We start from the raw sequence: 27,221 nt of genomic DNA, 5'->3' as shown, positions 1-27,221 counted from the left end.
TCTTAATCTTTATTTTTGAGAGAGCGAAAGAGTGCAAGCAGGGGAGGAAGAGAGGGAGAGGAAGACACAGAATTCAAAGCAGTCTCAAGGCTCTAATCAGTCAGCACAGAGTCTGACGTGAGGCTTGAACCCACAGACTGTGAGATCATAACCTGAGCCGATTTCAGACGCCTGAAACACCCAGGCATCCCTATCTTGTTGAGAATTTTTGAGTCCATGTTCATCAGGGAAACTGGTCTATAGTTATCCTTTTTAGTGGGGTCTTTGTCTGGTTTTGGAATCAAGGAAATGCTGGCTTCATAGAAAGAGTTTGGAAGTTTTCCTTCCATTTCTAGTTTTTGGAACAGCTTCAAGAGAATAGGTGTTAACTCTTCCTTAAATGTTTGGTGGGATCCCCCTGGAAAGCTGTCTGGCCCTGGACTATTGCTTTATTTGGATAGTTTTTATTATTGATTCAATTTCTTTACTGGTTATGGAACTGTTCAAGTTTTCTATTTCTTCCTGTTTCAGTTTTGGTAGTTTATATGTTTCTAGGAATTTGGCCATTTCTTCCAGATTGTCCATTTATTTGGCATATAACTGCTCATAATATTCTCTTATTATTGTTTGTATTTCTGCTGTGTTGGTTGTGATCTCTTTCATTCTTGGTTTTATTTATTTGGATCCTTTCCATTTTCTTTTTGATCAAACTCATTAGCAGTGTTTTTTTTTTTTTTTTTTTAAATTCTTTCAAAGAACCTGCTTCTGGTTTCATTGATCTACTGTTTTTGTTTGTTTTGTTTTACTTTTGATAGCATTGATTTCTGCTCTAATCCTTATTATTTCCTGTCTTCTGCTGGTTTTGGGTTTAATTTGCTGTTCTTTTTCCAGCTCTTTGAGGTGGAAGGTTAGGTTGTGTATTGGAGACATTTATTCATTCTTTAGGAAGACCTGGATTGCTATATTTCCCTCATATGACTGCCTTTGCTGTGTCGCAGAAGTTTTGTGGTGTTACCATTTTCATTGGCTTCTATGTACTTTTTAATATCCTCTAACTTATTGGTTAGCCCATTCATTCTTTAGTAAGATGTTCTTTCTTCTCCAAATATTTGTTACGTTTCCAAATTTTTTCTTGTGGTTGATTTCAAATTGCACAGCATTGTCGTAAAAATATGCATGACATGATCTCAGTCTTTTTGTACTTGCTGAGGGCTGATTTGTGTCTCAGTATGTGATCTATTCTGGAGAATGTTCCATGTGCACTGGAGAAGAAGGTATATTCTGCTTTAGGATAAAATGTTCTGAATATATCTGTTAAATCCATCTGGTCCAATGTGTCAAAGCCATTGATTCCTTTTGATTTTCTGATTAGATGATCTGTCCACTGTTGTACTTGAGGGTTTGAAGTCCCCTACTATTATAGTATTTTTATCAATGAGTTTCCTTTTGTTTGTGATTAATTGATTTATACATTTGTGTCCTTACACCTTTGGAGCATAAATGTTTACAACTGTTAGATCCTCTTGGTGGATAGACCCCTTAATTATGATATAATGCCCTTCTTCATCTCTTGTTACAGTCTTTATTTTAATGTCTAGATTGTCTGATATAAGTACGGCTACTCTTGGATTTCTTTTGTCGATCATTAGCATGATAGATGGTTCTCCATCCCCTTTCTTTCTTTCCTTTTTTTTTAATGTTTGCTTATTTTTGAGAGAGGGAGAGACACAGAGTTGAGTGGTGGGTGGTTGGGGGGGGGGGTTGTGCAGAGAGATGCACAGATCTGAAGCAGGTTCCAGGCTCTGAGCTGTCAGCCTGATGCAGGGCTTGAACCCACGAACTGTGAGATCATGACCTGAGCCAAAGTCGGTCATTTAACCTCCAAACCCATCCATGCACCCCATCCATCCCCTTACTTTCGATCTGAAAGTGTCTTTAGGTCTAATGTGGGTCTCTTGTAAACAGCATATAGATGGATGTTGTTTTCTTATTCATTCTGTTACCTTATGTCTCTATTGGAGTATTTTGTCCATTGACATTTAGAGTGAGTACTGAAAGACATGAGTTTATTGCCATTGTGTTTCTTGTAGAGTTGGAGTGTCTGGTGGTGGTCTTTGATACTTGGTAGTCTTTGATGCTTTTGGTATGTACGTACGTACGTATGTATGTATGTTTTTTCTCCCCTCAGAGAGTCCCACTTAAAATTTCTTGCAGGGCTGGTTTAGTGATCACAAACTCCTTTAATTTCTGTTTGGGAAACTTTTAATCTCTCCTTCCATTTTGAATGGTTTATTTTCCAGCAGCATATTGTATCCATCCTTCCACTCCTTTCTTGCCTGCCAATTTTCTGTGGATAGGTCTGCTGCAAACCTGATCTGTTTTTTCTTGTAGGTTAAGAACTCTTTTTCCCTTGCTAGTTTCATGATTCTTTCCTTGACTATTTTGTGAATTTGACTATGATATGCCTTGCTGATGGTCGGTTTTTTTTATTTGTTGTTTTTTTTTTTTTAATCTAATGGGAGTCCTCTGTGCTTCTTGGATTTTGATGTCTGTGTCTTTACCCAGGTTAGGAAAGTTTTCCACTATGATCTGCTCACATAACCCTTCTACCCACTTTTCTCTCACTTCACATCTGGGACTCCTATGATTCTGATGTTCATTTTTAATGCCACTGGTTTCTCTCATTCTTAAATCGTACTCTTTGCCTTAGCCTCCCTCTTACTTTCTGCTTCATCATTCTCCAGAAGTTTGTTCTCTGTATCACTGATTCACTGCTCTGCCTCATCGATCCTTGATGCTATGGCATCAAGATTGCAGCTCAGTTATAGCATTTTTTATTTCATCCTGACTAGATTTTACTTGTTTTATCTCCGCGGAGAGGGATTCTAGACTATTTTCAACCCCAGCTAGTATTCTTATTATCATGATTCTAAATTCTGGTTCATACATCTTTCTTGTATCTGTGTTGGTTAAGTCCTTGGCTGTTGTTTCTTTCTGCTTTTTCTTTTGAGGTGAATTGCTTCATTTTGTCATTTTGGAAGTAGAAATTAATAAGGTAAAGAAATTAAGCTGTTAAAAACAACACACACACACACACAAAACAAATAAATGATGTCAGATCCTAGGTGTGTTTTGGTCTGATTGTTGAAAGGAGCTTGATTGATTAGAGAAAAAAGTGGAATAAGAAAAAGGAAAACGTTTTGAAAATTTGAAAAAATGAATACAATGATAGAATAAAGTGAGATTATGGAAGTAAAATAGAATTTGAAAAATTTACAAAAAAGTAAATATAGTAGAAAAATAAAGACATATTTCTAATAAAAATTGAAAGTAAAAACAATTTTTTTCTCTTAATATATTCAAGAAAAAAGAAAGAAAATTGAATAGATGGAGCAGCAAATAAACTGAAATACAATTGAAATTACATTGTTTTCACCTAGGAGTCAACCTATGAGCGCATTCTAGTCTAAGCAGGTGGGGAGACATGTGGTGTTCCTGAAGAGGAAGGTTGGCTCAGTTGGGCGGGGCTTAGTGTTATGGCTCCATTCTCCACTAGTTGGTGTTGTTTAGCTTACTGGGGTGGATTGTTTTCATGCTTGTAGGTGTGAATGCACATGTGCAGGACAGGTAAAAATGGTGTCAGCCTGCTAAGTAGTCTCTAGGATCAGAACTTTATTCTCCCTGATCAGGAATCTCGCACCGGTCCTTTGTCTCGGGTTTCTGTCAACTTTTGCTTTTACTCTGTCCGTGACCAAGCCTTCAGATTGCCAAGCGACACCTCCCTCCTTAATTTTATCTCGGATGCATCCTTTTATCCCAACCCCTTACTTCTGGCAGACTGCGGCTTTGACCAGTTCTGCCTCTTTGTGGGAGGGTGTCACCAAGAAATAGCTAGCTGCACCCAGGAATGTATGCGGGACTGTGCTGCTGCCAATGCCAAGAGACTGTGGCTGGGTGCTAGCCCACCCCAGAAAACATTTACGGGATTGTGGTAGCAGCTGCGTTTCAGGGATTATGGTAAATCACAGACATCTGGCACCAGGCTTCACTGATAACCATTTTGTTTCAGCACCAGCAAATGTGGTTCTCCAGGATCCGCTGGAAACTTTGCCTGTGGAGTGACTGCACTGTCTCTGCCAAGTGTCCTTCAGCAGAGGAACTGCCTCTCCCCATGTATCCCAAGGACCCCAGACTTCACTCTGCTCTTGGTGATTCACACTTTTTAGCAGAGCATCTCTAGGTAAGGAGCTTCAGAGTTTTGGACTCCGTGCTCCCCGTTTGTAGATTCTTAATGGAATTTAAACCCTCTCCTTTCTTTTTAGTTCAGTCCCTTCAGCTTTTTCCATGTTCTTTCCAGCTGCTTTTTTGGGGGGGGTGGGGTTCCCATACCTCCCTTCCCCCAGTCCATCCTCTCTCCGAAAGCAAAAACAGCTCCCTAGCCTCTGCCGTCTCTCTCCCCCCAGTTCACCTCTCCGTGCCACATACCTGCTGAGTTCTCTGTTTCTGGTTGTGCAGATTGTTGTATTAATCCTCAAATCAGTTTTCTATGTGTACAGGGTAGTTTAGTGTTGATCTGGCTCTATTTCATAGACATGTGACACAAAAATAATCTTCCATGCTGTTCTGCCATCTTGGCTTCTCTAAAGCACTCAATAACTTTTTAATAAGAAAATGCCATCAATTATTTTATAGGAAGGCAACCCCTTACTGATAAGAGCTGGCAGTAGTGTAAATAGTGCTACTAAATATCAATAACACTTAATCAAGTTGGCACAGATTACATTTACCCACCAGATCTAAAATGAAAACATTTCATTTTTAGGATTGTAGTTGTAAGAAAAAAACACCTATTTTAGGATGAGACATCAACACTGATGGCTCTGCAGTAAAGTATAAACATACACAAATTCAAAGACAATGGTGAAATTTTGAAAATACCTTGGAAAAAATGGGAGCACATTCTAAAATAAACAGCAGTGTTAGTCATTTTCTTTATCAGAAATTGGTGAGCTTTTTCTGTAGAGGGCAAGACCATGTGAGCCACGCAGTCTCTGTTGGAACTACTCAGTTCTACCATTCTGCCTCTTCAGCAGTAGAGAATATATTAATGAATGGGCCCTGCTGTGTTCCAGTGAAGTATAGAAGCAGATTTAGGACCAGGATTTTAGTTTGCCAACACTGACTTATATAGTTATGAGTGATTCTTGTAACTGTTTTTCCAAAGAAAATTAATTTTTTAACATTTTTTTGTTAGTGAATTATTTTTGAGAAAGACAGAGAACCATCAGGTGTGGGGCAGAAAGAGAGACACACAGAATCTAAAGTAGGCTCCAGGCTCTGAGCTGTCAGCAGAGAGCCTGATGCAGGGCTTGAACTCACAAACTGCAAGATCATGACCTGAGCCAAAGTTGGATGCTCAACTGACTGAGACATCCAGGTGCCCCTTAAGATTTTGTTTTTTAATACTGAGTCATAAATATTTTTTATTTTTGAGAGAGAGAAACAGAGGGCAAGCAAGGGAAAGGGCAGGGAGACAGAATCCACAGCAGGCTCCAGGCTCTGAGCTGTTAGCACAGAGCCCATTGCAGGGCTCGAACTCATGAACTACGAGATCATGACTTGAACTGAAGTCAGATATTCAGCTGAGGTACCCCTGTTTTTAAAGGAATCATTTTCAAGTTCTTCATTCCATGACTGCATTTAAGGAGTTAAAGTAGAGACATTTTCTAACTTACCACATTTTAGCAGTAGGCGTTAAATACAGTATTTAAAGTACTGCTGACATAATTTAGCACATGAAATTAATTTCATGTAGTGAACTGCATCTTCCCCAAAATATTTGATGATATTGAGTAGAATCTCTGGCAAATACCAATGAACAATGGTAATCTGAGCTTGCCATTTTTAATGAATAATTTTATTATTTTGGGGGGTTTAAAATATTGTTAGCATGAATGACTTAATAACATCTTTTCTGATACTGGGAAAGTGAATAAAATTTTATGACACAACTTGATTCAGAATAATAGTGAATTCAAGTGCCTTAGATATTATAAACCACTATCATATGATTTACCTGAAACTACAATGTAAGTTTAAATTCTCAGTTGAGATAAAATGTTTTTTACACATTTTATTCATTTTGTACTACTCAAGAACTGCCAACTCTTGAAAATATGGTGGTGGCTCAAATGAAAATATTCACTGTTCTAAAGTAACTATTGAGCATACAAATAAATTTTCTTAAGAGTGTATCTATCTTCCACCATCTGAGAGGTGGTGTGGTCTAGAAGAAAATAGCACTGGACAGGCATTAGGATTGCTGGCCACCAGTCCCAACATGGTATAAATCAACTGAACAAACTAAATGCCCAGGAACCATTAATTTATATTCTGTAATATAGGAATGATACCATTCACCTGTGTTAGGATGATAAATTAATAGGTATGCAAGTCCCTTGTATGTTATCAATAACTTAGACTCTTTCTCTTTCAGTGCCTGGAAAGATGGTAAGTATTGCTACTTCTAAATTGTGACTTAAGCTTTTGTTTTACTTTGTTTGCAAGAGAGAGTAGAAAGTTCTTTTAACAGTATTTAAACTGAGTGAGCATCTAAGCGTGTTCAACAGTCTGAAATGTAAGTATGATGCAGTTAAACTGAATACATATATTCATCAAAACATTTCACGGAGGTCTTTATGCTGTGGATGGGACAAAATCACAACAGGCAACTTTATTTGTAGAATTTGATCCAAAAATCAAGAAAAAAATAAAAAGAGCCAAGTCTCTATTATGTTAGTACACAAAATAAACCAAAAAATACAACAACATTTACCATGAGATCATTTAAATGTATTTGCAAATGATTTGATAAGGGAAAAGTGATTTACAACACGGGAAACTTCTTATAACAACCATAGACTTAAATGCACTGCACTGTAGGTCACCTAGACTAGGTTAGCAGGAATGAACAAAGTAATAGATCCAAAAGGCAACCCCCAAACACCTTCCTCAGATGGAGACTTTGGTAACTGTCTGTGGTAAAAACAAAAAAAACACCAATTTCTTTTCTTCACCATGCTGGATGGTCATTCCGTCCATTTTTCTCCCGCGATGATGAGTCCATTTTAAATACTTCAGTTATTATGAAGACACTCCAAATCCACAGAACAGCAGACACTTCCATTCTGTACATCAAGACAAAAGTGTTAGCCAACTGAGACAGAGGATATAAATCAGTGTGCATTTTCATATCTAATATGACCATCTCCATTTTGAGATAAACTCCATGAATGCTACTGAAAAAATACCAGAAAAATGCTAGAGGAGGTAAGGAAAGGAAGGAAGGACATAGGAGTACCTCCTGCTAGCTGCTGCTGGCAGTGCAAGTTTATACCTCCCAAACCATGTTTCGGATTCCTCCTCTCTGTTTCCAGGGTGTTCACACAACTTATTCACTGGACTTAAATTTGTTTTTAAAAATATACCACTCAAAGATAATTTGTCGTTGACAAAATGAATCAAAAGTAGAAGAACCTGAAGGCAACCCCAAACTGGGTTCTAGAACGAAAGGTTTGCATTATAAGAAAAGTCCCTCAATGGTGACTATGAAGGGGACAGTACATATTTAGATATATAAATTAATGGAAATTCATTAAAAATTAAAGATGTGATTAATGTTAATATCCTTTGATAATCGCCCTAAATGAATCCCAAATCTAACCCCAAAGATATACTGCTAAATAACACAGGTCTCCGCATCCCCTTGTCACTGAGTTTACTGGGGCTTGAAAGTACACTTGGGACGGTGGCTCTTTTGCTATGTGAAGGTTGATATTGGCCTTTTCCTATTGGGGCTGAATCTTAAGATGGTACTTTCCAGAAAAAAGAAAAGAATTCACCTTTAGAACAGCCATAAAAAGATGACTTGGGAGCCTTCCACTGAGAGCTGAAGCTGAGCCAGAATTTGATAGAACCAAATAGACTAATATTTTAAATGTGCTTAATCATGAGAATCTTAAACAGATGTTTTGGCAGAGATGTGACACTACCTAACCCCAGCTTCAGGTCAGCTGTAGCCATAGCTCTTCCCAAGCTTCATAGGGAGACAGGGGTCAGTTTTTAATTTCAAAGACATATGATGATCCCTCATGGGAATTCCTCCAAAAAGACAGGAAAATAATCACAATTAATTAAATCCTGCAGCAAGAGCTTCAAGTTCCTGCATTAGGCACTATGATAATTAAACAAAGCAAACAACTTCATAGAGCACTTTTTTCTAACAATGACAGCTTCATGAAAGAGCTTATAAAAATTGTCCAGCATGAAAGAGATCTTTTTTTCCCCTTTCTTAACTCAGCCATAATTAGGCCTAGTTTTCAGTTGTTACAATTCTGTACTTCAAAGGCAAGAGAGAGTACTATTTTAGTCCGTGTTCATTTGGAATTTACCTATATACACAATGTGGCTCTGATCCATTCAGACATATTAACCTTCCTCGAGAAATGCCTGCCTGTGTTTCCATCACATCCCTTGGAACCTCCCGCAAGCACTCTGTGACAACTGTTCAAGGCCTGATTGTCCTCAGGACATCCAATTACCTTGCATTTGCAAGTTGTGCAGGGAGATCCGGCCATTGTCCACACTGCGCCGCTCAGCCTGGAAATGCCATGGGCGTCCAGGCAAGTCTTTCTGATGTCGTAGGCGAGGTTATCTGCCAGACAGGGGTCACTGACACAGCGGGGACAACACTCCCCTTCCAACATGGCTGTGTACTCACAGCTCAGACTGGGGCAGGTTAGTGGCCAACAGTCCACCTCTCCTTCCTGTAGAGAGAAAGCCAAAAATGGCTCATTTTTGTTCTTACGCACAGTTTTCCCGAGGTACTGGCCGGGGAGGGTCAGTAATGATCATCACTGTCCTCACTAAATGTTTCTACTTCCACCTTTATGGGTTTACTGTGCTTCCTCCTTGAAGAGCTACTGCCACCATCACCTCCTCCACAGGACTTTTACTGGCTGTCTATACTGCAGCCTGAGAGAGAGGCAGGTCCATATCTGTGTGCCAGTGGCAGCCCATAACTATTTTTATCATCATACTTATATTCCTTCTTATTATCAGTACAACTCCAGATTTTCTTTATCTTCCTGATGCTTAGCACAGTTTGGGTAAAAAAAAAAATGCTAACTGAATGAACAAATAAGTACATAGGTGATAAGGTGCTCGTTAGTGTCTAAAGAAAAATTAACTTCTCTTAAGGTCAAAGCGGAACCTGAAGCACTATAATATTTCAACAACATCATAAACTGCATTCTTAATCTCAATTTTAAATTTGATACTGGGAAATATCAAGAGAACTACCTTTAGAATGGTTTGATCATGACATTCAGCTAGCAACATCACTCAGGTGTAGCGAGGTATCACAGTGCAGGTGGGAGCCTCTATGTGCTTCAGGATCTAGCAACTGTGGCTCCGTGGAGCTGCCTATAACTGTTTCTCTACGCAGCCTCTTCTTTTATCATGGAAATTCATTATAATTTATGAAAACTCATTTTAATGATATGGTCAGTTTCATGCTCTATCAGGTCTATCATGCTCACCATTATATCAGAGTCTAGCACATTCTAGCACATGTACATTATTGATATTTTTTAAAATATGACTCACATTATACTCAATTATTAAGCCACATGTTCAACATCTTCAGTTTTCCCAGGAGATATTAACCTTAGGGGCTGGGGATGGACATGGAAACACTTCAATGAAAATTTCATGTCTGAAATTAATCCCGATTCCTCTAGTGCCTGATGACTGGCTTCTTGAAAAAGAAATGCAGTTTTCCAGACTGGTATGGAAGCTAATTTTATAGTTATATTGGGTTTATATGCCCTTGGATGGGAACTTGAAAAAAATGGGGGCGCCTGGGTGGCTCAGTCAGTTAAGCATCCAACTTCGGCTCAGGTCATGATCTCACAGTTGGTGGGTTCGAGCCCCACGTTGGGCTCTGTGCTGACAGCTAGCTCAGAGCCTGCTTCAGATTCTGTATCTCCTTTTCTCTCTGACCCTCCCCTGCTCAAGCTGTGTGTGTGTCTCTCTCTCTCAGAAATAAATAAAACATTAAGAAAATGGCTTTCATTTGAATATATCTGAATCGACTTCTCAGTATTAGGGGTGATTCACAAAAATGTATTCTATTAAGATGATCTGCACATTCACCATGAGATGTTAGAAAATCTGAGAAATTTACAGTACAATTTCTCTAAATGCTTATTTTCATACAGTATCCATGGATTAAATCACTAATTTCAGCAAAGGTTAAACTACAGAACTCCTAGGTTCCATTATAAGTAGACTTGGTTATGGCTTCTTCATAGACAAAACATAAGATTCACTATGATTATAGAGCCTAATAGTCTTTGCATCCTTTTTTTTTTTTGAAATTTTTTTTATTTCTAGGAGAGAGAGAGAGAGCGTGAGCAGGGGAGGGTCAGAGAAAGAGGGAGACACAGACTCTGAAATAGGCTCCAGGCTCTGAGGTGGCAGTCAGCACAGAGCCCGACGCGGGGCTCAAACCCACGAACCGCGAGATCATGACCTAAGCGAAAGTCGGATGCTTAACCGACTAAGCCACCCAGGCGCCCCTCTTTGCATCCTTTGAAAACTTTGTGTGTGGTATGATTTGAAACAGAAAGAACCAAGTCCAGAAATTAAGCCTTTTCTCTGGACATTCTCAAATCTGATTATATCATCAGTATCTTTATATGAAGATTCACAATTAGGTTCACTTTTTCTATATGAAAGCTTAGCATCTGAAGCATCTAGGAAATGTTATCAGTAGTGACTATTGTATGCTAAATATCTTCTATGTGTCAAGCACTGTATTTTCACTTCACATATATTCTCTCATCTTCCTAAAAGTCCTATGAAATAGGTATTTCACTTGTGTACAAGGAAAGACTGATCGATGCAAGGACTTGCCCGAGTTAATAACACAGAGTTAGCCTGTGGGAGAAGCAAGACTGAATTCTACATCTCAAAGACTCAATCCCTGTTATTTCTACCATGTTCTATTATCTCTCCTATTGAAACTTTTATTAGTCCCAAAACATTGAAGATTTGGCTCTCTAAAAACTACAAGTCCCAGTCAAGGCTTTGAAAGCTTACTATCATGCAGACATTTCTCTTCATCTGGATTTGGCAAAAAGTAGCAGGTATAAACTAACATAAATTGGGTTAAATCTGATCCATAAACACATTCTTTTTATCTTGTATATTGTTTTTTGTTTTAAATTCCAGTGTAGTTAACATGCACTGTTATATTAGTTTCAGGTATACAGTTTAGTGATTCAGCTATTCCATACATCACGCATTGCTCATCAGAAGTACACTCCTTAGTCCCCATCACCTGTATCACCCATTCCTCCCCCGCCCAACCCTGTCTTTTTATATTGTTTTAAATAGTAGAATCTGAATGTCTTTAGGCAGAGCATATGCCCCATAGTAGCCACAAGACTCAAGCTCCCTGAATAGGATCACAAAAAGCAGAAACTAAAGCCCATAGGCAACTGAGGTTGCAACCTTTCCGGAGTAAAGGGAGAAGACCTTCTAAGCTGACCTACCAGACACCGGCACTGCTGGCAGCTATGAGTCCAGTTGTCTCCGCTTCGATAGAGCTTGTGTCCATTTTGATCTAAACATTGACTTGTGACCCTGGTGTCACACTCTGGGCAACAGAAAAGGTCAACGCTTGGATTCCGGCAATCACAAGCTGTCCGTCGGCAGAAGATCTTTCCGTCCTGTTTAGAAACGAGGTTAAGGAGGTTACATCATTAGGGAAACAGGGTGACTGCCGTAAGGCAAACCTTATAAACAGAGCAACTAGAAAGGAATTCTTAGAGTCAGAGTACTCCCCTGGCCGTCTCTGATTTTCTTTAAAACAGATGCACACGTGTGCACTCACACACATACACACAGACACACTGTCTTTCCCTGACCTTGCCTGCAGAGCAGCTCGTAAAAATGGAGATATTTCTAAGTTTAAAAAGTCATATGTTCTTTGAAACTCTTTTTTTCTTAAATGTTTACAAAAACTCACATTTATAAGTAAAATTACAATTTAAGCAGTTAAAAATGCATATATGTTCAAGAACTCGTTTAATGGGAAAACTACGCTACTGTATTTTTCCCAGTTCACAATGATACCACCAAATGCATTCCTCTAATATTATCTCTGCCTCCACTCTGGGAGGAAGTCCGACTTTATCCCTTTTACAGAAGAATTAACTGAGGCCCAGAGAGGCTAAATGATTTATCTAATATGGAGTTAAAGATCTCTAAGGAGCATCATCAAGTCTTCTGGGTTCAAAACAATTTTTCTTCTACAAGACAGGCTTTAGGCTGTTTATTGCAAGGGGCTATATCAGGTGCCCCTTCCACCTCAGTTGCCTAAATAATAGGCACAGTACAATTTCTGGAGTAATGGCCCTGAACACTTGTAAAGACTTGAAGTTCAACAGCACTCAAACATTAAGACAGTACATTTGCAGGGGTACCTGGATGGCTCAGTTGGTTAGGCCTCTGACTTTGGCTTAGGTCATGATCTCAGTCTGTGGGTTCAAGCCCTATGGCGGACTCTGTGCTGACAGCTCAGAGCCTGGGGCCTGCTTTGGATTCTGTCTCTCTCACTCTCTTTCTGCCCCTCCCTTGCTTGTGCTCACTCTCTCCCTCCCTCTCTCAGAAATAAAGAAAAAAAATATTGTGCATCTGCAGCATGCACCCATTATACACCTGTAACTTAGAGTAACGTCTCCCCTCAGACAATGAAGATGCTGAACATGTAAGATAAGACTCCTTTACAGTTATGACTCCTTTGCTGAATATTTAAAAACCAAAGAATCTCAGGGCCAGTGGTACCTTAAAGGACCCATAACCACTCCTCCTGGACCTACACTTGAACCCTCTATAGAGGGTTCAACCATATACACGTCATCAAGCCTATGCTTGAAGCTCTCCAGTCTCAAGGAAGCCACCACTATGGAAGGCATTCAAGATATATACCTGTGTTCATAACTGAATGTTAAAAACTGGATCCTATCCATGGATCTTTGTTCACACTCTAGCTAATCACAGAACTCCCAATCCCTTCTGCCACACTCTCAACTCTTCCATTCATAGAAGACAGCATTTATGTTTCCACTGAATCATTTCCTCTCTGGATTAAATATCTCTAATTTTTTGACTACTACCACTAGTTTTGAATCCTTTCACTGTTATAGTTGTGTTCTTCAACAGTTTAAGTATTTCCAATATAATAATAATCTACCATCATTTTAACATTTATTTTGTGCCATACATTGTGCTGTCTTTTATGTGCATTAGTACATTTAGTCTTTTAAGGTTTTTCTAATGTTTGTTTAGTTTTGAGAGAGAGAGAGAGACAAAGGCTCTGAAGCAGGCTCCATGCTAACAGAGAGCCCAATTAGGGGCTCAAACCCATGAACCATGAGATCATGACCTGATCTGAAGTTGGACACTTACCATGCAGGCATCTCAGTGCATTTAGGCTTGATAATTCTGTGGAGTACAATTTACACTCCATTTCTCAAATGAGGTAGCTGAGTAAAAGAACTAAATATAATTCTTCAGTAACACTCTGACCAGCACAGTGAATTGGGACTCACGGTCACCCTGTTGTAAGCACTATGCTTTATTTAAAGTAGCCTGGTTTCAATATTTACTTCCCTACCTACTATGGTGATGTCATGGTGTTGATTTATATTGAGCTTAATGAAGACTAAAACCTCATTAAGCCCTTTCCCCATCTTGTACACTTAGTTGTTTGGGGGCAGTAAGTATAAAACCTGATATTTATCCTTATTGTATTTTACCTTGTTAGATTCATTTCATCTCTCCTGGCTGTCACAATGTTTTCTAAATGCTGTTTCTGTCATCCACCATAGTTTGTCCTCCTTCACAGCTTAGTGACATCTGCAAACTTGATGGACCTGCCATCAGGGTCTTCATCTACTTCATCGATAACAATGTTGAATAGGACAAGGCTTGTGGAGACAAGCTTACTGTCAGCTGAAGTGGGAGTCTTTAAATGCTTTACATTTTTTATGGAGAATAGAAAGGAGACATGCTGGCTATGTATATAATAACATAACAGGTTGAAGAGCGCTTTTCCTCAAAGCATGTGCATTTTCTCTATTACTGCATAAAATGACAAGAAACCATAATTTTCTAAGTATCAAGGGATGACAGATTATACACATAGACACTCAAGTTAAGCAGATGAATTGAGTCAGAGATTATAATTAGCCCGGACAAAGGATTGTCCAGATTCTAGGACTCTTCCAACAATAGGCCCTTATTGTAACTCACTTATGTATTTTGCTCATGTAACCACTGCCCAGAAGGACTCCTTAGTGATTTATTTTAACCAACAGAAGCTAAAAAGAAAATAATGATAGCTACCATATAAAACCATTTGATCAGGTTAGCCACTGAGGCCAAGTATTACTCTCCCCAAGTGTAGAAGGACCAGGCCTCCATAACCCACAAGCACTATCCACAAACCACATTAAACAGGGACAGATTGTTTTAGAAGAGGCTATTGTACCACAGGCAGTAAGGCCCAATCAGAATGTCAGGTTTCTCTCCGCATGTGGGGATTTAAAGAATGAATAAGCAGAATAGCCTCCAGGGTTAGTGCAAAATAAGGCAATTTCATATCTCATCAATTATGTGAAAATGCCAAATAGGCCCCTCTTAGGTTCTAACATATTTTAGAACAATGGCTATGTTCATTTTGCCTTTTGAATTACAGAGTAACTGTCAAGAAAATCATTTTTAATAATGAAAATGTCACAGGTGGCTCCATTAATTCAATAAGAATGCCATTACAAAATCTCAGCTAACAGAACACAACCACATTAGAATATAAACTTGGCAAGAAAATTGAGCTCACGGTTGGTGAGTAATCCTTCTCATGGTAGATCACTGGGGTCATTCCCAGAGCTTGACCTCAATCCCAGCTGGAGTGGTCAGAACAAGCCTCATCTAAATGCCAAAGATGTATTTTTTTTTACCCTTCTGCTGTGGAAGCTAAATGCTTTTATGCAGTTTTATAATGGATTTCAGCTATAAACAATGACTATTATACATTTAAGTTGCTCCTGAATTTTAAGAAGTAGGGACATATACTTTCCTATCAAATAAAAAATGAATTTATTCTTATTATGCCAGGGAAAGTTATAGGTTTTATACTATAAATGACACATTTTGTTACTGAATAGTCAACACATTAATTTATTGACTCCAGATTGCAGAATATCACTTTTTTACCATAGTTTTAAAACTTTTAAATCAAGAAAGTGGAGGTGCCTGGGTGGCTCAGTTGGTTAAGTGTCTCACTTGACTTCAGCTCAGGTCATCATCTCACAGTTCATGAGATCAAGTCCAACACTGGGCTCTGTGCTGACAGTGTGGAGCCTGCTTGGGATTCTCTCTTTCCCTCTCTTGCTGCCCCCTCCCCAACTCATGCACATACACTCTCTCTCTCTCTCAAAATAAACAAACACTTTTAAAAAAGAAAGTGAACTTAGGTTATTTATGTAAATTGAATAATAATATAACCTGGGGTTTGGCAAACTGACACCTACAGTCTAAATTTGGCCAGGCACCTGTTTCTGCAAATAAAGTTTTATTAAAACACACCTTCCCTTGTTCGTTTACATATTGCCTTTGGCTGTTTTCACAGTCTAATGGCGGAGTTCAGTATGTAAGACAGAAACCTTATAGTTATGCGAAGCCCATCTGGCCCTTCATAGAAAATGTTTTTTGATCTCTGATATAAAGAGTAAAATTCAGAGTGGTACTCTAGACCCATCTATCCTACCTTTTCACATACAAATTTTTGTGTTGTGATATCCAGTTGTCTTTACAAAATATTAATTTGGCTTCAGGTTACACCACACAACCAGTCCGTTTGCCCTCTCTAATAAAACTCTTAACAGTCATTCAATCCAAATGCCTCATTTTAATGAAGAAGAAATCAGGTCCAGAGAGGGGAAAGCACTTCTCCCACAGAGCAAATTAGTGACAAAACAGGAACCAGACCCCACTCTAGACATTCATAGCGATGATTTTCCAATATGCTGCTTCCTTGTATCATGAGGAGGCTGAAGGGTAGGATAAAAGGACTTCACACAACTCAAATCAGAAGGATTCTTGGGGCCATGGTTCTCAAAGTGTGTTCCCTCTGACAGGCAGCATTAGAATATCCTTGGAACTATTTAGCAATGCAAATTGTTGTGCCCAAACCCAGACTTACAGAAGGAGAAAGTCTAGGGTATAGAGTCAGTGATCAAAGTTTCACAAACCCTCCAGAGGATTCTGGTGCAAGGTAGAGTTTGAGACCTCTGGTGGAGAAATAAAGTAACCCAGTCCATTGGGGAATTAACATGGAATAACCCACAGGGTTTGGCAATGAAAAGCCAGGGTTTGCAACTACACAGTGGAAGTATGAAGTGAGGAGAACAGAAAAGAAGACCCTGTTCCCTGACAGGACCCCTAGAGTTTTGAGGGGTTTGAGGGGTTTGAGAGTTGGCAGAACTAAACTTGCCAACTTGTTCATGTTTCAAAGAGAAGGAAGCACAATCTTATGGACCACACAGGCAACTCCTTCCATCAGGAACACGCCAGAGAGGAAGGTATTAACAATTTCACTGGTTAGGTTCAGAGAGCAAAGCAAAGCATTTTTATGAGTAAACTGAAGGATTTCAGAAAGCTAACCTCTACCCTGGCCCCAGGCACAAGCTGATTCATCCCTGTTCTTCACTCTTTGAATGAGTGCCACATGGAGAGTGGCAGGGTTATTTTATTGTGGGCTCTTTGCAGGTAGAGCTTTATTCTTGCCTGAAGGAAACACATGAACCTCTTAGGTTTCCCTAACATGGGTTTCCTCCATTTCTGAGGAAAGGCTTATATATGAGTCCAGGTCAAGTGGTCAGCATTCCAGACAATCTCATGGCAAAAGTCCTCTCCACTTCACCCTCCTTCTGTGTTGCCACAGCAATTTGGCCGTGACCTTATGATGATGTGGAGGGCAAGTGGTTATTTGTGGTCTCCATTTCCCTACCCATCTCTATAATACCCAGAAAAATGCAATACCTGGTATTCCTCAAGTCTTTATTACTACATTTAGTTAAAGGATGAATGCTATTCACTCTTCAACTAAAAAAATCAACAAAGCAATGCTGCAGGGAGCACAGAAATGAAATCTGGCCTTCATAGCTTGTTCTTTTTCTCCCAATGGATTTTCCACTTGCAGTAGTAGGTGAACATGTAGGAATAAATGTAGTATCTAACACTTATTGAGTGTAAACACGTCTAACTAGCAGCCCTGGTTCTTTCTCTTGTCAGTGGCACCTGAACGCTTTTGACCCAGGAAAATGGGGCAGCTAAATCCCAAACATGCCACTCTGGAGCTTCTTTTCTGTCCATAGAATGAGGGCACACATGGCCACAGAGGCTGAGTGTCTGATATTATCATTCATCAGGACCCACGACTTAATTTCTGTGTTATCTTTCATGTGGTCTCTCTCTAACCCTTCTTCGGGTGCTCATCTTTACTCCTTTGAACCTTATTTCAGGCTAGGTGGTACCTCTCCATTTAGTTTGGATCTCCTTAGTCCCTCTACTGGGCTGTGCATCAGACTTTGATTGGGCCATGCTGATCCTAAACAAGAAGTCACTCATGATATACTCTGCTGCCCACAGAATAATCTCTGAATTCCATTGTCTGGCTCTGTCCCTAACCTTTCCAGGCTTATTATCAGTTATCCTCCTCCCATAATCTTCTTTTTTTCTGATATTCTAAGCTTACCACTTACTTCACATTTTTCCTTAACACATGTGATGTTTCTGCATCTTTGTTCTTGCTGTTCCCTCTGCTTGGGATTCACTTTCCCCCACATCTCTGCTTGGCTAAATTTCTCATCTTTGAAGGTCTCACTCAAAGGTCACTTCGTCTGTGACATCTCTCCATATTCCTTTCTGCATCCTCCTAGAATAGAATACTTCCCTTTTCCATGTCCCTATAACATATCGTTCATAACTCTACAAGGGCATGTCACATAACTCTGTATCCATTTGCCTATTCATCCCCATAATCAACGATATTAAATATGACCACTCATATGAAACTGCTGCAGTTTCCTAGAAACTAAAAAACCTGAGACCTCTCTATCTTCCAATGTAGCACAGGTAGAAAATAAAGGTGTCTTCCTAAGGCTCTGGACAAATTTATGAATGGAAGAGCCACAGATGGGTATCTGTAAAGAAACTGGGCTATAAGATTTAGAGGTCAAGCCTAAAGGGAGCTCCATTTTTCACTTTCTGGTCTGGTTAATGCTAGGAGAACATGGGTTCAAAGCAATTCAGCAGTCTTTCTGGGCTTAATCAACTAAGTGGTCTAAAGATGCATAAAATCACTGTCACAAGAGGGGGCAAGATGGCAGAGAAGAAGGGAGCTAGTACATTTTGCTCACCCCTATTTCTTAAACGGAGAAGGCCTGAAGCCCTAGGAACCCTTACAGACTCACAGGAGTTTGGAAGGAAAAAGTGAGTCCACTGAGAAAATAGCCTTATAGGTGCATGAACGCGAATGGGGGAAGATAAAAACAGGCCAGGACCTGTAGAGAGGGGGGACCCCCTTTGTGAGGAGCCATGGTGAGTGAAGGGGGAAAGAAAGAGCAGCTGAAACTGCCCAAAGAACTGTCCCTGTCCCTGGAGAAGAGAAAAACCTAGGCTCATGACAGAGAGTAACCCAGTTTCCAGCTGTGGAGCCAACTTTGAGCTAGACCCCTGGTCCCAGACAGCGCCAGGAAAAACTGCCCGTCTGCTTTCCAACTCAATCTGGAGAGGAAGCTGCACAGCCAGAAACTGCTCCACCCCGCCGCTCCTCTGGCTGGATTTCCAGTGAGGAAGCGGCGTGGCCTGAAACCACTCTGCAGGTCCTCCGGCCGAACCTGCTTGGAAGGACTTGGCCTGCGGGTTTATATTTCGTGTGGTATCAATAAAGCACGCAGACTAAGATCTGAAAACAAGGTGTGGCTTGGGACATAGAACACGGCATACCTTGGCTGTGCCCGCAGAACAAGGAGATCAGACCCAAAAGAGTGTTTGCAATGCTTGGTTCCAGAAGGGACTGGGGCGCCAACATTTTTCTCCTCACAGCCACCAAAGTGGGACCTCAGGGAGCCACCTGCAGGACCCAGTGGAGGCTAAGACCCGCCTACACCAAACCACGACCATCCCCGCTAGAGAGCTGTTTTTTTTTTTTTTTTTTTTTTTTTTTAACAAGGAAGCCTGGGGCAAGACCAACATGGATATGGATGCACTACCGTGATTAATTCTAAATCAATCCTTTCTATTCAAATATATTTTCTCTGTCTCGTACACCTCCCCTCTGCTGGACTAGGCACTCTAGTCACTGGTTTGCTTAAACAGTCACATTTAATCCATTCTTTAGATGTATATTCTACACCTGCACAGCTACCTTTCTGTCTGTCTGTCTGTCTCTCTCTAGAGTAATCAGACTATATAGTTTCTCTGTGTAATATTATCTTCGTTTCTTTCTCCTTGCCTCTAACCATATTCTCCTCTTTCTCTCTCTGAATGAAACCTCTTAATCTCTCTGTCTGGTCATCGTCCAATTTTGTTTCTTCCTTGCCCTGTCATTTCTCTTTGTATATGCCCTTCCATCAGCATACACCCAGCTCCTTATTTGTAGCTGGGAATTCTGGTTTTATGCTTTTAGACTTTTGGGTTCTTTTCTTTTCCTCTTTTTAATTTTTATTATTTTTTTTTCCTCCTTCCTCTTTTTTTTTTCTTTTTCCCTTTCGGTTTCCATGTTTGTTGGAATTGTCTGTGCATCTGTGTGTCTTTGTTCCCTGTGTGTTTGTCTGTCTGTTTTCCAGGGCTACTTCAAGAAACAAGCCAAAGTACACAGGGTGGAGAATCCCAAACACCACTATGAGTAGGGAAATAAAATTACCAAAGTCTTAACAAGAGAGACGAAAAAACACCATTCAAAGAACACTTCCTGAATGGACAGGCCCTGGTCAGTCAAACAACCTTCTTTAATACAGCAGTATTCACAGGTGCAGAGTGCATAACAAGCTTTTAAAACTAACAAGAGACAGAAAGCTAGCAAAAATGATGAAATGGAAGAACACTCCTCTAAAGAAATTCCAGGAAGAAATTACAGCTAAAGGATTGTTTGAAACAGATATAATCAACATAACTGAACAAGAATTTAGAACTATAGTCATAAAATTAATCACTGGGCTTGAAAAAGGGATGGAAGACATCAGAGAAACTATTGCTACAAAGACTATGGAGCTTAAAAATAGTTGCGATGGATTTAAAAATGCTATAAATGAGATGCATAATAAAATGGAAGCATCCAATGCACAGACTGAAGAGGCAGAAAGGAGAAGGGGTGACTCAGAAGACACAATTCTCAAAAAGAGGAAACTGAGAAAAAGAGATAAACTGATCCAGGAACATGAAAGGAGAGTTCGAGAGCTGAGCGATACAATCAAACAGAACAATATTCGTATCATAGGAATTTCAGAAGAGGAAGAGAGAGGGAAAGGTGCTGAAGGAGTCCTTGATCAGATTATAGCAGAGACCTTCCCTATCTGGGGAAAGAAACAGACATTGAAATCCAAGAGGGACAGAGAACTCCCTTCAGCTATAACTTGAATCAATCTTCTGCACAACACATCATAATGAAACTGGCAAAATACAAGGACAAAGAGAGAATTCTGAAAGCAGCTAGGGAGAAAAGGGCCCTAACATACAAAGGGAAACCTATCAGAGTGGTTACAGACCTATCTACCGGAACTTGGCAGGCCAGAAAGGAATGGCGGGAAATCATCAATGTGATGAACAGAAAAAATATGCTGCCAAGAATCCTCTATCCAGCAAGCCTGTCCTTCAGAATAGAAGGAGAGATAAAAGTCTTTCCAAATAAACAAAAATGGAAAGAATTCATCACCACTAAACCAGCCCTACAAGAATCCTGAGGGGAACTCTTTGAGGGAAATGTTGCAAGGAACGTAAGATACCAGAGACATCACCACAAGCATGAATCCTACAAAGAACACGATGACTCTAAACCCACATTTTTCAATAATAACACTGAATGTAAATGGACTAAATGCTCCAATCAAAAGACATAGGGTAGTAGAATGGATAAAAACTCAAAATCCATCTGTTTGCTGTCTACAAGAAACTCATTTTAGACCTGAGGACACCTTCAGATTGAAAGTAAGGGGATGGAGAAATATATTTCATGCTACTGGAAGTCAAAAGAAAGCTGGAGTAGCTATACTTATATCAGACAAACTGGACTTTAAAGACAGTAACAAGGGATGAAGAAGGGCATTATATAATAATTACAGAGTCCATCCATCAGGAAGAGCTAACAATTATAAATGTCTGTGCACTGAATATGGGAGCACCCAAATACATAAAATACTTAATGACAAACATAAACAATCTTATGGACAAGAATGTGCTAATAGCAGGGGACTTTAATACTCCATTTACAGCAATAGACAGATCAACTAGACAGAAAAATCACTAAAGAAACAATGGACTTGAATGACACATTGGACCAGATAGATTTGACAGATATATTTAGAACTCTACATCTTGAGGCTATTGAATTCACTTTCTTCTCAAGTGTGCATGGCACATTCTCCAAGATAGATCACATACTGGGACATAAAGCAGCCCTCAATAAATATAAAAGAATTGAGATCAAACCACGTACACTTTCAGATCACAATGCTATGAAATGTGAAATCAACCACAGGAGAAAGACTGGGAAACCCTCAAAAATATGGAGGTTAAAGAACACCCTACTAAAGAACGAATGGGCCAATCAGGCAATCAAAGAAGAAATTTAAAAATATATGGAAACAAATGAAAATGAAAATACAACAATCCAAACTCTATGGGATGCAGCAAAGGCAATCCTAAGAGGAAAGTATATTGCACTCCAGCCCTATTTCAAGAAATTAGAAAAAGCACAAGTACAAAATCTAACAGCACACTTAAAGGAACTAGAAGGAGAGCAACAATAGCACCACAAACCCAGTAGGAGAAGAGAAATAATAAAAATCAGAGCAGAAATAAACAATATAGAAACCAAAGAAACAGATGAACAGATCAATGAAACCAAGAGTTGGCTTTTTGAAAAAATAAACAAAATTGACAAACCTCTAGCCAGACTTATCAAAAAGAAAAGAGAGACTACTAAATAGACAAAATCATGAATGAAAATGGACTGATTACAACCAACCCCTCAGAAATATAAGCAATTATCAGGGAATATTATGAAAAATTACCTGCCAAAAAACTAGACAACTGAGAAGAAATGGACAAATTCCTAAACACACACTCACTACCAAAATTCACCCGGGAAGAGATAGAAAATCTGAACAGACCCATAACTAGAGAAGAAATCGAATCAGTTATCAAAAACCTCCCAACAAATAAGAGCCATGGGCCAGATGGCTTCCGTGGGGGAATTCCACCAGACATCTAAATCAGAGTTAATACCCGTTCTTAAGTTATTCCAAAAAAATAGAAATCAAAGGAAAACTTACAGACCCAGTTTACGAAGCCAGTAACACTTTGATTCCCAAGCCAAACAGAGACCTAGCAAAAAAAGAGAACTACAGGCCAATATCCTTGATGAATATGGATGCAGAAATCCTCAACAAGATACATGCAAATTGAATCCAACAGCACATAAAAAGAATTATCCACCAAGATCAAGTGGGATTCATTTCTGGGTTACAGGTCTGGTTCAATATTCGCAAATCAATCAATGTGATACATCACATTAACAAAAGAAAAGATAAAAACCATATGATCCTATCGATAGATGCAGAAAAAGCAATTGACAAGATACAGCATCCCTTCTTAATAAAGACCCTCAAGAAACTCAGGATAGAAGGAACTTACTTAAACATCATAAAAGCCGTCTATGAGAAGCCTTCAGCGAACATCATCCTCAATGGGGAAAAACTGAGAGCTTTCCCCCTGAGATTAGGAACACGACAGGGATGTTCACTCTCATCACTGTTGTTTAATATAGTGCTGGAAGTCCTAGCATCAGCCATCAGACAACAAAAGGAAATCAAAGGCATCAGAATTGGCAAAGAAGTCAAACTCTCACTTTTCACAGATGACATGATGTTCTACATAGAAAACCCGACAGACTCCACCAGAAGCCTACTAGAGCTGATCCGTGAATTCAGCCAAGTTGCAGGGTACAAAATCAACATACAGAAATCGGTTGCATTTTTATACACCACCAACGAAGCAACTGAAAGAGAAATCAAGAAATTGATCCCATTCACAGTTGCATACAAAACCATAAAATACCTCGGAATAAACCTAACCAAAGTTATAAGAGATCTGTATGATGAAAACTATAGAAAACTTAGGAAGGAAATTGAAGACGACACAAAGAAATGGAAAAACATCCCATGCTTATGGATCAGAAGAATAAATATTGTTAAAATGTCATGACTACTCAAAACAATCTACACCTTCAATGCAATCCCAATCAAAATTGCACCAGCATTCTTCTCAAAACTAGAAAAAACTATCTTAAAATTTGTATGGAGCCACAAAAGACCCTGAATAGCCAAAGTAATATTGAAGAAGAAAACCAAAATGGGAGGCATCACCATCCCTGACTTTAGCCTCTACTACAAAGCTGTCATCATCAAGACAGTATGGTATTGGCACAAAAACAGACACATAGACCAATGGAATAGACTAGAGAACTCAGAATTGGAACCACTAATGTATAGTCAGCTAATCTTTGACAAAGCGGCAAAGAGTATCCAATGGAAAAAAGACAGCCTCTTTAACACATGGTGCTGGGAGAACTGGACAGCAACATGCAGAAGAATGAAACGAGATCATTTTCTCACACCATACACAAAAATAAACTCAAAATGGATAAAGGACCTGAATGTGAGACAGGAAACCATCAAAACCCTAGAGGAGAAAGCAGGAAACAACCTCCTCGACCGCAACCGCAGCAATTTCTTACTTGACACATCCCCAAAGGCAAGGGAATCAAGAGCAAAAATGAAGTATTTTCGGGCCTCATCAAGATTGAAAGCTTCTGCATGACAAAGGAAACAATCCATAAAACTAATAGGCAACCGACGGAATGGGAAAAGATAGTTGCAATGGCATATCAGATAAAGGGCTAGTATCCAAAATCTGTAAGGTGCTCACCAAACTCCACACCTGAAAAACAAATAATCCAATGAAGAAATGGGCAGGAGACATGAACAGACACTTCTCCAAAGAGGACATCCAGTGGCCAGCAGACACATCAGCATCCCTCAACATTAGGGAAATATAAATCTAAATCACACTGAGATACCACCTCATGCCAGTCAGAGTGGCTCAAATGAACAAATCAGGAGACTCTAGATGCTGGTGAGTATACGGAGAAACGGGCACCCTCCTACGCTGCTGGTGGGAATGTAAACTGGTGTAGCCGCTCTGGAAAACAGTGTGGAGGTTCCTCAAAAAATTAACCATAGAACTCCCTTATGACCCAGCAATAGCACTGCTAGGAATTTACCCAAGGGACACAGGAGTGTTGATGCATAGGGGTACATGTACCCCAATGTTCATAGCAGCGCTCTCAACAATAGCCAAAACATGGAGAGAGCCTAAGTGTCCATCAATGGACGAATGGATCAAGAAGATACGGTTCATCTATACAATGGAATACTACATGGCAATGAGAAAGAATGAAATCTGGCCATTTGTAGCAACGTGGATGGAACTTGAGGGTCTTCTGCTGATCGAAATAAGTCAGGCAGAGGACAGATACCATATGTTTGGACGTATAGGTGGATTAGGAGGAACTTAACAGAGGACCATGGGGGGGAAGAAGGGGAACAATAATTGGGGAGAGGGAGGGAGGCAAACCATGAGAGACTTTGAATGCTGAGAACAAACTGAGGGCTGATGGGGGTGGGGAGAGGGGAAGGGGGGTGATGGGCATGGTGGAGGGCACTTGTTGGGATAAGCACTGGGTGTTGTATGGAAACCAACTTGACAATAAAATATTTAAGAAAAAAAGAATCACTGTCACATGGCATCCAAACCAAAGCCCAAATCCATTTGTAGTGGCCTAGCTTTATTGTTGTCCTCCATTAAGCCGTGGACGTGTCTTAAAGACCTCTCTTTCAATAGGCATAAAACACTTGTAGCTAACCTGGTGTACTGACTCTCAAGGGGGAAAGTGGCTTTTTAAAAAATTTTTTTAATATTTATTTCTTTTAGAGAGAGAGGCAGAATGCAAGTGAGGGTGGGGCAGAGAGAGAGGGAGAGATGGGATCAGAAGCAGGATCTAAGCTCTGAGCTGTCAGCACTGAGCCTGATGTGAGACTTGAACCCACAAACCTTGAGATGATGACCTGAGCCAAAGTTGGACACTTAACTGACTGAGCCACTCAGGCACCCCAGAAAGTGGCTTTTAAAAGAACTTTTGAGTCTTTTTTGGTAAGTGATTCCTCATGGAGTGACAGCTCTCTTCAAGGCTCTGAACTAGGTCCTTCAAATACAGCTTGATCTTAATTCACTCTCATAGCAAATGTGTCTGTAGATATTAACTCATTCTTACTGGTAGAAACATGGATCAGGAACAGAATCTTGGAGAGTTCACAGAACCGCACTCATGGAGAGCAGTAGGGCTGGGAACCCCTTTCTCTAATTAGAGACCTGGGAATTTTGTCATGGACTATCTCGGTTTCAGTTCTACTGCCACCACTTACTTGTGTGAAACTTGAGTTTCTTGTTTATTTTGGAAAGTAATAATTCTATTTACGTCATGAGGTTTTTTTCAAAGTATGAGTGGATACTTACAAGTACTAGACACAAAAGAAATGTTGCCTCATTTCTATCTCCATCCTTATGACAGAAGGAAGATCCTGGGGTAGAGGAAGAGATAGTCCAAACATATCTATACAGAATTATCCAATCACATTATTCCCCCTACCATCTCTTCCCTACCAGATGTCTTAATTTCCATGTGTCCTTTATAAATCATATTAAACTTTTTGAAATCTTATGAGAACTCCAGATAATATGTGGCTAAGTTACAGGAAAAATTATGTTGGGCTATACTATGTATTATCACTCAATAGTACCTATTTAAACACCCTTTCTCATGGATGCCCTAATTTACTGCAGGTTTTTCATCTGCTGCTTGTCATGGTAAGCCTGACAATAAATTATATATAGAACCAGGGCCCCTGGGTGGCTTAGTCAATGAAGTGTCCAACTTTAGCTCAGGTTGTGATCTCAGAGTTTGTGAATTCGAGCCCTGTGTTGGGCTCTATGCTAAAAGCTCAGGGCTTGGAGCCTGCTTCACATTCTGTCTCTTTCTCTTTCTGACCCTCCCCAATCATATTCTGTCTCTCAAGTATAAATAAACATATAAAAACATTTTGTATAGAGAGCCAAAATCTAGGGAAGGCCTTTGAGAGATTTCACTCCAAGTCTACCATTTTTTCTAGTATTTATCAATCCTTTTTGTTGAATATTTATCATATTAACATGTTAATAATATTAATTCAATATAGTAATTTTCAGGGTGCCTGGGTGGCTCAGGTGGTTAAGCATATGCCTCTTGATTTCAGCTCAGATCATGATCTCACAGTTGTGAGTTCAAGCCCCACGTTGGGCTCTGTGCTTGGAATCCTCTCTCCCCCTCTCTCTGCCCTTCCCCTGCTCTCTCTCTCTTTCTCTCAAAATAAATAAATATACTTAAAATGGTTTAAAGTTATAATTTTCATGCTGTATTTCATATCTAAGGGAGATAAAATTATACAATTAGATGATAGACTACAAAAGCAATATTTAGCTTGCTTTATTCTTTTCATGTAAAACTTACATTTTAAGAAAACTTTAAGAAAAATTCCTGTTATGCACATAAAATTAATGAATTCAAAAGACTAATTCTAGTTTACTTAGCTCTATAGTGATATTCAGACATACTGAAGTGCCTGCCATTTTAAAGCATGTATTAGCTGAAAACCTTGTGGAAAAATGCTATTTATTGTGAAATCAAGGTTACTTTTAAACCATTTAAATATTTAAACCTTCAAATATGAAATTGA

General features: G+C 39.5%; 1 protein-coding gene across 1 annotated transcript in view; it reads right to left on the bottom strand.

Annotated features, from left to right (window-relative positions):
• Nucleotides 1-6,763: 6,763 nt before the first annotated feature.
• LOC120245994 (protein kinase C-binding protein NELL1-like) overlaps nucleotides 6,764-27,221 on the bottom strand; it is a 362,498-nt gene continuing 342,040 nt past the window's right edge. Inside the window, exons 5-7 of the mRNA XM_039253279.1 lie at nucleotides 11,598-11,774; nucleotides 8,580-8,804; nucleotides 6,764-7,166 (exon numbers count right to left, since the gene is read on the bottom strand). Of these exons, the coding sequence (XP_039109210.1) occupies nucleotides 7,116-7,166; nucleotides 8,580-8,804; nucleotides 11,598-11,774 (453 nt within the window). The 3' untranslated portion in view covers nucleotides 6,764-7,115. The remainder of the gene's footprint in view (nucleotides 7,167-8,579; nucleotides 8,805-11,597; nucleotides 11,775-27,221) is intronic.

This window comes from Hyaena hyaena, unplaced genomic scaffold (assembly GCF_003009895.1).
Source record: "Hyaena hyaena isolate Hyena2069 unplaced genomic scaffold, ASM300989v1 scaffold_449, whole genome shotgun sequence".
Taxonomy (NCBI): domain Eukaryota; kingdom Metazoa; phylum Chordata; class Mammalia; order Carnivora; family Hyaenidae; genus Hyaena; species Hyaena hyaena.
Note: the sequence above shows the minus strand (reverse complement) of the source record. Positions and strands in the feature narration are given on the sequence as shown.